The following is a 12500-nucleotide window of genomic DNA, read 5'->3' on the forward strand; positions in this document are numbered from 1 at the left end:
TTACGACCTAGAATTTAATATGTGCTACCACTATAAACTCTGTTCGAACAGTTTTTTTTTAATATATATTTAGTAACCCTTATGGCTCCAGAGGTATGCCCAATTGTTTGAAATACAAGGACATACAAGGGCATAACTTGATTTGTCAAAAGGGCCTGGATTTTATCAATTGGAAGTTAAGAATACAAACCTCAAGGACTTCATTGGAGTGAATGAGTTAAAATTGAGCACAGTACCATGATTTCAACTGACAGAAACACTCCATTGGCAAAAAATGTCTTCTGCCCATTTAAACAGCCCAGCACAAAACTAATGACTTGTTTTACTGTTAAGGCTTAGCAAGCATATTTATGGGCAACTTGTTGCATAGCTGTCAACCAACCAGGGGCACATCTCAACAAAAAAGGGACAAATCCAGTAAAAATCAGGGACACTTTTAAAACATTAGTTCTATTAACTTGAGACATTTAACAGAATAAGAGAATGTGAATTAATATACATTTCCTGAAGTAAAATTAGTCCTAATTATTATTTTTTTAAGTATAATTCGCCACCTTTTGTCCAAAATGCACCAGTGTTAGGAGAGATTAAGAGGGACAGAACTAAAATTTGAGTCAAAATTGGGGACAGTTGAGATGTATGACTTGTTGTGCAATACGGAGAGAGCATTTCAGAAGGCTTAGAATTTTCACTTGGAAGTGTTTGCATGGGTATTTCTATAACCCAAGCAGGTGTCTGAGAATTTTTTCTCTGGTAGATTGCAAATGTTGGAGGTGTGATGGGGAAGAAAGAGTAAACTGGGAACATGTTTTTTGGGAGTGCAGGGGACCTGCCACCTAAAAATGGTGTGATTTTTGGGGATTTTCAAATTACATTTTGTTCCATTTAGAAAAAAATTGAAAAAAAAATGCTGCATCATTCCATTAACATAGGTGAAGCATTTGGATGGTTTTAAGGGGGGGTGGTATTAAGTTACAAGAAGGTCTCTATTAAACTGGAGAAAGGTTAGTGCACACTATTTCCAAAAGGTACTTGTAAATTGTAAATTTAAGCTGATATATTTTTGACTTGATGGTATTGCACACACGTGTGTGTATATACACACACACGCACCCTAGTGCTTCAAGAAGATGAACATGCAGCAGTTTTAAGCAGACTGTACACTGACTGAAGAGAGTACAAAAGGCAAAATGTGATAAATGAGATCTGCATAAAATCTGTACAGATGTGATTAGTGCTTGTGCAGAAATTAAATGAGCTAAATAAAGTTTTTTTTTTTTCAATTAAATATGACAACTGACTTCACAGTTTGATTTGAAGGACTAATGTGGACTTTTCCAGCCCTAAATATAATCTGGGACTTCATTAGAACTGCAACCATCAGGACAGTTCCCAGGATAGCAAAGCAAGTTCTGACAGATTGAGCAGCACAAGTCCAACAATGGACCTCTAGAATTAAGAGAATTTAGCAATTGCTCTGCCTACCTCTAGAAAGAATGTGCAACACTAATCAGGCTTAACTAATCCCAATTTCCTCTATGATGATTATTGAGCATGTATTCAGTCCTCTTCTGAGATCCTCATACGTTAATAATGCAGAGTAACTGTCCTCCTGTTTGTGTTGCACAGTGAAAGGAAAGACCTGTAGACTTTTCAAAGTCTCTGTTCAAAATGGTTCCTACTATCCTTGCAGCCCTCAAGAACTCTACCCGAGTGGCAGGCTAATGGCATGTCTTGTAGCTATAGCACAGTCGTCTAAAGGCCTCTAGGAAGGCAACCCAGACTGCTTGTATTTCTGTTTCCTGTAAATGAAGGGGGTCCTTAATAGATTTGGTTTAAGAACACTTGCTTCTTCCTATTTGCCCACAAATTTGGAGACCATAGTCACAAATGAGAGGGTAATCTTTGTTGGAATTAACTTGAACTTTACTTTTAGTGTGCTCTAACATGCACCTTGCGCAAAGAAGGCATGATGGCACTGTTACAAATGTTCAATGAAGGCAATTGAGTGAATAGTTTGAGATGGACAGCTCCAACAAGGTTTGTGAAATTATTATGATCTAATGGTAGAGGTATACTTAATGGAAAGCATTAATTAATTTTCAAAATATTTTCACATTGGAATATGCTTTATCATAATGTTAAATTAGCAGATATGGTCAGTTTTTGTTATTTGTGTATTTTTTAACACAGGGAACTCCAGGCAAATCTAATTCGTTCTCATTCAGCAGGTAATACATGATGTTCATTACTGGCATTTTGAATATTTATTTGAAAAACTTCTCAGTATATCTTTTTCATAACTTGCACAGTAATAGAAGTATTTTGGGGTCTATATGCAGGTGTTGGCAAACCACTGAGCCCTAGAAGATCCAGAATGCTCCTGGCATTAAGGATCAATGTCTTAGCAAAAGGATATAGTGGAATTTCTTTTGAAACACTCCAGCAAATGATTGACGCATTCAATGGCAAGTACATTATTTCTTTTTAGATTTTTAAAACTATTTATCTTTCTTTTTTTTTAAAACATTTATCCTTTGTTAATTGAACTATTTTATTTTTCACTCAGCATCTTGCTTATCTTACATCCCTGAAAAGGGGACAGTCGGAGCAAGTGGAGACCTAGCACCACTCTCTCATCTTGCTTTGGGATTAATGGGAGAAGGAAAGATGTGGTCACCACGGAGTGGTTGGGCTGATGCCAAATATGTAAGGACTTGTTTGAAAATTCATTGGTCAGTCATTGTTTTGTGAATAACTAAATGTCTGCTACTGGATCACTGTCTTAACAACAGTGACAGATTTTTGTTGTACTTTAATATATATGCTGTTCAACTGAATTGTTTAACTGTATTGGTCCTTTGGAGTGAAAAACATTCACATTTCTGTGTAAGGTTCAGACTAATACTTAAGAGCTAATAACTGCATCTGTTTTTTTTTTTTTTTTTTTTGTAAAGTTTTATGCAATGTTTACAAATTTGTTTAAGTATGTATTAAGCATTTTTGTTACTTTTTCTTGGTAATTTCATTCATGTTTAATCAGTTTTTATAACCAACTATATAACACTAATTTCTTAGGTTCTGGAAGCTCATGGACTGAAACCAATAGTGCTGAAACCTAAAGAGGTAAACATTTAGTATTTCCTGGCTACTTGCATTATTTTTGATTGTATTGTTTGTTAATAGAAATGAATGTTGATTTGTTACTTGGATTTCATGAATGGAGTAGCAAGTTTTGTATAGATCCCTATGGATTTTTGTCAGGTGCTTTGCTTTCGTACATTCAAAAGATATTCCATAGGGGAATTGGTGATTCCCTGAATTGCCAGTTGATGTGCATACCATGTGTGTCTGTATCTTGTGACAGACTGGCATCTTATCAATGATAATTTCTCTGATTTGTGTCACCTAATTGCCAGTATAGACTCTGACTCACCTGCAGACAGAAATGGATAAAGAAAGTGTCAGACGACGAATTATTACCAGGAGATTTTGCATATGTTTCACCTGACCTGTGCCCTTCATACTCTCTAGTCTGGTTTAAGTTAATGAAGTAGTACCCATTTTTTTCAATGTCTGATTTTTTTTTTAAATTTTAAAACAGATAAGTTTATTCCCATTCAGAAAACCTGGTTATTCTGTATAAAGTGGTATATCATTTGTTGTTATTTTTTAAGGGTTTGGCTCTTATTAATGGAACTCAGATGATTACATCCCTGGGATGTGAAGCAGTGGAGAGAGCTGTTGCTATAGCCAGGCAAGCTGACATCATAGCATCCCTTACCTTAGAAGTTCTGAAGGGTACCACGAGAGCCTTTGATGGTGGTATGCATTTTTTGCTGAATTACCCTTCCAACACATTTTAACAACACTAATATGGAAATTATGCGTGATTAGCTTTTATTTTTATATTCCTTCAGATATTCATGACTTGCGTCCCCATCCAGGGCAGGTGGAGGTAGCCTTTAGATTTAGGTCTCTTTTGGATTCAGATCACCATCCTTCAGAAATTGCAGGTTTGAACTCACTGTAACATTTCTGTTATCACTATTTGCTGCAGTATTACAATTTTGTATTTTGCACAGTGTTCTATCAAATTTTGCCCTAAAAATATCTGAGGTGTTTTTCATGCACTGTAATAGAAAATACAGAACCATTTCTCATTTTTGAAGTAACACTAAATTTCTTTTTTCACAGAAAGTCACAGATTTTGTGATAGAGTCCAGGATGCATACACATTACGCTGTTGTCCCCAGGTAAGGATTCATGCACATTACACTGTTGTCCCCAGGTAAGGATGCATGCACATTACGCTGTTGTCCTCGGGTAAGGATGCATGCACATTACGCTGTTGTCCCCAGGTAAGGATGTGTGCACATTACGCTGTTGTCCCCAGGTAAGGATGCGTGCACATTACACTGGTGTCCCCAGGTAGGGATGCATACACATTGCGCTGGTGTCCCCAGGTAGGGATGCATACACATTATGCTATTGTCCCCAGGTAAGGATGCATACATGTTATGCTGTTGTCATCCCCAGGTATAGTACATAGCTAACTTTCATACATGACATACTTTGCATATTACTGTTGCTTGACACTTGGGTCTATTTGAAATGCCCTGGTTCTGTACCTTGGTCTTTACATTTCAGGGTACTAATTGCAAATTGCACCACTGTTTAAGAACCTTGTCATAAATGGATGCACCACTGTTCAATAAATGATCATTTGTTTTTTTTGCAATACTCCATGACAGCTGAAGGATGAAATCAGTATGTAATAGACATTTGCTGTAGTATAATATAAGAATGGCAAACTTATTTGCTGCTTTTTTTTGGCAAAAGTGTTTATCTGTGATGAGCTCATGTAGTCTGCATTGTAAATGAGAAGGTTAGAAGTCCATCAAATACACTTTCTTTCTACATGCTGTCAAGAATGTTTTAGTGCCTTTCCACTTCATTATATATAAAATTGCAACGTTACGTTTGACTTTTTTCATCCTATTGAATTTCTCTAAGATAAGTTCATAGTATACCAGATATTCCTCTTATGCTATACTTGTGAGCCTTAATAATGGTGACACCAGTGCCAGGCTCAAATACAAATCCCATGTGATTGGCACTTGTGCGCATTCACCAGTATGAAGTTCCTGAGGTTTGTGTTTGAATTATCAAGTGGTTTTATTTGCTATTCTGTTTTCTTGATCTGTAACAAGCTAAGACTTAGGATATACAAGTAGCAGGGGTGGTGGGTACATGAGGTGGCTTACAGCTTTAAAAAATTCTTTATAAAAGTGTTTTAGGAGGACTGAGGTACTTCCATGCTGTTGCACTGTTTTGTGATCACTCGTATGAGTGTTGATCAAAAAAGGTTGCAGTTTACTTATGGAGCCAGATGAAACATGTCTCCAGTTTAACAAACTCTGGCTTGTTGATCAAGTACATTGTGCATTCATGGGTCTGTGTGCTGAAAGATTCTTTTAGAAAAAAAAAGTGCATGTCTGCCATGATGCCTTGATAAAGGGAGATTAAAATTGCTTTTGAAAACATTTCTGGTTTTCTTGGGTCCTGCTGGTTGATACCATATGCATTTGCTGTGGGATAGCTCAAAAAGGAGTAGTAGTTACAGAGGTGAGCTACAAGTCCAGAAACCTAGTTCTGGATCTTTTTGCTTGAAAAGTAAAAATATCTGTTTAATAACTTCAATATTATTTAATGGAAAAATTTTATCTGACCCTCATACTTTTGTTGATGAATTTAATCCTTATTGTTCTAAGCAACGTACCTGGAAACAGTTATTGAACCTTCACGTGCAGATAATTACTCCCGCCTGTTTATATCTTAGGATTTGGTTATAAATATACTTAAGAAAACTGGCAGTGAATTATCTGTGGGACCAGACAACATTCCAGCTACTTTGGTGACAAATTCTTGATTAGTTATTAATACTGTACTATAAAAATATTTAAGAAATTGCTAGCTAATTGTCAAGTTCTATTGCTTTGAGGAAAAAATCTATCATTTCACCAATTTTTAAAAAGGTAATAAACTAGATGTGGCCAATTAGTCTTACTTCAGTAATTTGCAAATACTTTGAGAAATGCCTATTATGCTTACTTTGACGACGTGAACCACAGATTCAGCACGGACTTGTATCAACATGGATTAAGTACTGGTACTGCCCTAACAAATCTGATTGAATTCTATGATCGTTACTTTTGCTCTTGATTACGGTTGAAAGTGGGAGTTATTTTCTTAGATTTGGCCAAAGCTTTTGATAGTCTACCCCCCAAATTTAACAATGCTTTAAAGAGCTACAGGTATTTCAGCTTAGTGAGCTGGATTAACCATTGGTTGTCTGGTATAACTTGGTGCTTTTCTGGTTAAGCTACCAACTCTGACCACTGGGCTGTGTCCTCTGGCATCCCTAAGGCTTCTGTCTTGGGGCCATTTCTGTTTGATTTTTGTTTCCTTCCCCAGTCTATCAAGCAAACACAAAGTATTGGCTTGCCAGTTGTGCACATGACTGCAAGATGGATTTAATTGCTAATACCAGTGAGTATTATTTGGAAACTAACACATTTCTGGAAGAGTTCTCAGCATGGGTAGTAAGTAGCAGCAGGCTTAAATTTTAGTACAAATCCTAGCATAAAATGTCCACTTAAACTGACTAATTCTATATTATAGGAGGTAAATGAACATGAAGGAACTGAGATTTTGATTACATTTGAATTTTTCTTTAACAATTGTGTGAACAGCTTAAGCGGAAAGGCTGTTCATTTAGGACTCCTATCTATTTTCTTAAGGGAGAATCACAGGTTAAAACTTCTTTATAAAACTCATATTCATCCCATTCTTGAATTTAGTAACACCTTTTACATATATACAAGGACACCGTTACTTAAGATTAATTCACCAAACATCCTTTCAGTGAGGCATCCAAGTTATCCTGATTGATGAAAGAGTTTACAGCTATTTTACATGCACTATAGATATTTTAAAGGCAAAATTCTACTTGCTTCCAGAGCATATAATGACCAGAGCTTATAATGATTTAGTACAGGAAGATTTTGACTTTTATTTCTACTACCAACTATAGAGCTAAATGATTTGTAAAAAAAAAAAAAAAAAAAAAACAAATAGAATAAATGTATTACTTAAACAATAATCAGACTCTGGAATAAAATTCTCTGTGGAATTAGATGACAGTATGGATTTATTTAAACTAATACTAGCTGTCTGGGTGAGTGATGAGGTATTTAACACAACGTTCAATTAGCGTTCAACAGACTCCGGGTCTCAGCACTGTATAACCAACTTATGAGAATTTTTTCTAACTCTGTTCTAGACAATTTGATTCTCAGCCTGGAGTCAGTTGTGTGGGCCCTTCAAACTTGGCATCTCTAATAAGTGCCCCTAGTGTTACATTTCTCTGGTAACTTGTCAACCTTCTTCTTTTGATTGCTCCCGTTAGGGGTCGCCAAAGTGGACATCTCTTTCCATTTCTTCCTGTCCTCTGCATCTTGCTCTGTCACACCCTCACCACATCCATAAACCTTATCTTAGGCCTTCCTCTTTTCCTGTTACCTGGCAGCTCCATCCTTAGTATCTTTTTCCCAATATACTCTGCATCCCTCCTCAGCACATGTTCAAACCAATGTACTCTTGCCTCTCTGGCTTTGTCTCCAAACCTTCCAACCTGGGCTGACCCTCTAATATACTTATTCCTAATCCTCTCCATCCTCGTCACACCCAGTGCAAACCTTAACATCTTTAACTCTGCCACATCCAGCTCTGACTCCTACCTTTTTGTCAATGCCACTGTCTCCAACCCATATAACATAACTGGTCTCACTACCCTCTTGTAGACCCTCCCTTTCACTCTTACTGGTACTCTGTCATAAATCACTCCTGACACTCTTCACTTATTCCATTGTGCCTGTACTCTCTTCTTCACCTCTCTTCCACGCTCACCATTACTCTGAACTGTTGATTCCAAGTATTTAAACTCATCCTCCTTCGCCACCTCTACTCCCTGCATCCTCACCATTCCTCTGTCCTCCCTCTCATTCACACACATATATTCTGTCTTAGTCCTGCTGACCTTCATTCCTCTTCTCTCTAGAGCATATCTCCACCTCTCCAGAGTCTCCTCCACCTGTTCCCTACTCTCACTACAGATCACAATGTCATCTGCAAACATCATACTCCACGGGGACTCCTGTCTGATCTCGTCTGTCAACCTGTCCATCACCATTGCAAATAAGAAAGGGCTCAGACCTGATCCTTGATGTAATCCCACCTCCGCCTTAAACACATCCGTCACTCCCACCGCAGACCTCACTGCTGTCACACTACCCTCATACATATCCTGTACCACTCTTACATACTACTGACACTCCTGACTTCCTCATACAATACCACAACTCCTCTCTAGGCACCCTGTCATATGCTTTCTCCAAGTCCACAAAGACACAATGCATCTCCTTCTGACCTTCTCTGTACTTCTCCATCAACACTCAGAGCAAACATCGCATCTGTAGTGCTCTTTCCTGGCATGAAACCATACTGCTAATTACTAATCATCACCTCCCTTATTAACCTAGCTTCCACTACTCTTTCCCATAACTTCATGCTGTGACTGATCAATTTAATGCCTCTGTAGTTACTACAGCTCTGCACATCACCCTTATTCTTAAAAATCGGTACCAAAACACTTTTTCTCCATTCATCAGGTATCCTCTCACTTTCCAAGATTTCATTAAACAATCTAGTTAAAAACTCCACTGCCATTTCACCCTAAAACATCTCCATTCTTCCACAGGTATGTCCTCTGGACCAACAGCCTTGCCATTCTTCATCCTCTTCATAGCTGTCCTTACTTCCTCCTTGCTAATCCACTGCACTTCATGATTCACTATCTGCACATCATCCCACCTTCTCTCCCTCTCATTCTCTTCATTCATCAGCCCCTCAAAGTACTCTTTCCATCTGCTCAATACACTCTCCTCGCTTGTGAGTATGTTTCCCTCATTATCCTTTATCTCCCTTTCCTGCTGCACATTTTTCCTAGCTCGGTCCCTCTGTCTAGCCAGTTGGTACAGGTCCTTTTCTCCCTCCTTAGTGTCCAACCTTTCATACAACTCTTCATATGCCTTATCCTAAGCCTTTGCCACCTCTCTCTTTGCCATGCACCTCATCTCCTTATACTCCTGTCTACTTCATCTCTCTGACAATCCCACTTCTTCTTCAACAACCTCTTTCTCTGTACACGTTGCTGTACTTCCTCATTCCACCACCATGTCTCCTTGTCCTCCTTCCTCTTTCCAAATGTCACACCAAGCACCTTTCTAGCCATCTCCCTTACTAGCTCTGCTGTAGTAACCCAGCTATTCGGTAATGCTGCACTGCCACCCAGTGCCTGTCTTAACTCCACCTCACAATTACCCTTTTTCAATTTCCACCATTTGATCCTTGGTGCTGCCCTCACACTCCTCCTCCTCTTGATCACCAACGTCATCCTACAAACCACCATCCTGTGCTGCCTAACTACACTTTCTCCTGCCACCACTTTATAGTCTCCAATCTCCTGCAGACTGGCCCTTCTACATAAGATATAATCCACCTGTGTGCATCTTCCTCCACTCTTCTATGTCACCCTATGCTCCTCCCTCTTGTTAAAATATGTATTCACCACAGCCATGTCCATCCTCTTCGCAAAATCCACTACCATCTGACTTTCTGCTTGCTTTTGCTTAACACCATACATATCCATCACTTCCTCATCCCCTCTGTTCCCTTAACCAACATACCCATTGAAATCTGCTCCAATCACCACTCTCTCACCCTTGGGTACAGTCATCACCACTTCATCCAACGCACTCCAAAATTTTTTTTTCTCATCCATCGCACATCCAACTTTAACTTGTCGTTGATGGTAGTCAAGTCTCTCTTGAAAACAGGCCATGCCTAGTAGGATTAATTCAATCAACAAAGAGATGCCAGGGCACTTCTATGGGTTAGGCTTGTAAAGGCTCCAGGGCCATTAGCCTAGTGCACACTTATGAATCTATGAAAAGTAAGTGAATGACTGAATGAATATAAATTGAATTCCAAGTTACAGTAGCATTACTGACAAAAGAATGATTAGAGCTGGTGCTTTGTTTACAGAAAAGAGTTAAGGTTATTTTTCACCAGGTTTGCTACTTTGTCCCAAGAGGAGGTTTACAGGCTTTGTTATAACAGGAAGTAGCTGCCTTCAGAGGAAGTAAATTAATTTGGTTCATAAGTGTGTCTATCTACAATGAAACAAATTTGACCAGATGCAGTGTACCTTGGTAAACAAAACAAAAAAACTTGATTTTTGTATCTTTGGATAATATACTGTATTATTATTATTACTTTTAGGTCCACGGTATAGTGAATGATACTATTGCTTTCGTGAAAAATATCATGCAAACTGAGATCAACAGTGCTACTGATAATCCTGTATCCTTTATACATTTCCTGTTTTTTTATAAACCCAAATATATTGTATACTTATGCTGGAAAAGGTTTATTAATTTTTACACAACTTAATATTCATATGTAACCTGCATACCATTCATTTTTGAAACCTTCTGTTATCACTGTGCGCATAAGGTAAAGCTTCAGTGTTCTTTTAAAGTTTTCATGACTAAGTAGAAGCCTAGTATGTGTCTTTTAGTGGTTCATACATTTCACAAGTGAAATGTATGTGGAAAAACTCTAGCTGTTAATTTTATGTAATTTAAAAGTAGAAGCCTGTTTCTTACAGTCTCTCATTATGTTTAGCAGATGGTATACTGTTTGAGCCGAAGAGTTTTTCCAACTGTTCCCATGAAACTGCCAATGAGGAAGAATAGGAATAGTAAGATGTGCTGCTGAATGAGACCGTATTTATTTAAAACTTGTTTGTATACAAAGCACTTGCCACCGGAATCTAAAACATGGATTGTGTTTCTGTAGATTTGGATGATTGGTCAATAGCCATTTCAGTGAATAAACTGAAAAAGCAGTATAAAATACATATTAATTGGCTGATACCTACTGTTCGTATGGAGAAGCACTAATTTCCCCGCATCCCACATGGAGGGGGGCTGTGTCCCCTTTATGCTTTCCACTTTAATCAACTCCAAGACTGCTAAAGTATAAGAATGTGCTGAAATATCCTGCCTATGATGACAATGCAATAGTCATGTATAAATATGAAGGCTGTAGTTGTGATCAGACACAAATGCTAAAATGGGGGTCTCTCATCTGCCCCTTTCCTGGAGATAAAGAAATCTGAGTTCACTCAGAAATAGGGACTGTGGGAGAGAAGCTGCTGTAAGTTGGAGCAGAAGGTTATAGCCTTTCCATTAAAAAAAAATATCCACTTTCATATTAATGGCATTTGCTGTTGTAGTTTCAGTAGATTGCCAAATGTTCAAGCGTTACCTGACTTGAAATAGCCTTTGACCATATTGACCTCTCTCAAATTCTGCTCTGTAAAATGTGTGGAATATTGCAATGCTGTGTCCATCCTAGAAACTAAGTGTTCATCAACATACTGTGGAAGGCAGTGAGACTCTGATATGTTTTTTCCTTGCTCTTTGCATATGATTAAAGCATTCATTGAAGGCCGAGGTGCCATTGCACAGCCTGTTTTTATTACAATGGTAATAATGGAGCTTATAAGTCCTGATCTCTGAAGTCTGATTTTGTGCTAGACAAGTCTTAATGGGTAACTGCTTCTCAGTTCTCTTCAGGGTGACATCCTTCTGACTCCCTGTAACAAGCAGCACTGTCTCTTTGTAGAATGCCCACTGAGGTTATTAACTTGCCAAATGTTTTATGGCTATCAAGAAATATTAAGGTTGGTTTCCCTTGCTATGTTAACAGTAGATAAGAAAAAGAGGCCCCAAAAAGATAGGAAAAGCTTTAAAACAGCAAGGATAAGTCCTCTCAGTCATGGGTGTTTCCTTGCTCAGAACCCTCTTCTGCAAAATTGGCTGCCCATCCATCTCCCTCAGGCTTCATCTTCTCTTATGGTACCAGACTGTTGCAGACGGATGGGTTCTAAATGCAATTCAGCAGGGGTACACTTGGCATTGAGAATCTCTCATTTCTATCCAGAGGATTCCCTCCTGTCCCAGTGAACCAAAGGTTTCGGTTTCCTTCAGTTCTGTGCTGTATTCTTGCTCTGGGAGTAACAGAATCTGTGCCTCCCTGACAGATGGGCAAAGTTTTTTATTCAATGATTTTTCTGGTACCAAGGAGGGAAGTTTCTTGGAAACCTGTGTTGTGCCTTTCCTTTCTAAACCTTTTTGTCAAGAATCTGAAGATCAAAATACTATTTCTGAAGTCTCTTTTACCTCTGCTACTCCTACAGCTTTCATGGTAAAGCTGGGTTAAATGATTCCTGTCATCACATACCCACTGGTGAACACTTCAGGCATTTAAGATTTGCTGTGTCTTTCTTACCTCATCAGTCGTCTGTCTTT

General features: G+C 38.3%; 1 protein-coding gene across 2 annotated transcripts in view; it reads left to right on the forward strand.

The window, feature by feature from the left end:
• HAL (histidine ammonia-lyase) overlaps positions 1-12500 on the forward strand; it is a 407836-nt gene that overhangs the window by 231347 nt on the left and 163989 nt on the right. For both annotated transcript variants that reach the window (XM_044087627.1, XM_044087626.1), the window contains exons 7-14: positions 2194-2231; positions 2343-2468; positions 2570-2709; positions 3079-3126; positions 3678-3825; positions 3921-4016; positions 4198-4256; positions 10405-10485. In XM_044087627.1, the coding sequence (XP_043943562.1) occupies positions 2194-2231; positions 2343-2468; positions 2570-2709; positions 3079-3126; positions 3678-3825; positions 3921-4016; positions 4198-4256; positions 10405-10485 (736 nt within the window). The remainder of the gene's footprint in view (positions 1-2193; positions 2232-2342; positions 2469-2569; positions 2710-3078; positions 3127-3677; positions 3826-3920; positions 4017-4197; positions 4257-10404; positions 10486-12500) is intronic.

The sequence above is a fragment of the Protopterus annectens genome, chromosome 11.part0, assembly GCF_019279795.1.
Source record: "Protopterus annectens isolate FY-2018-M chromosome 11.part0, PAN1.0, whole genome shotgun sequence".
Classification (NCBI taxonomy): Eukaryota; Metazoa; Chordata; order Ceratodontiformes; family Protopteridae; genus Protopterus; species Protopterus annectens.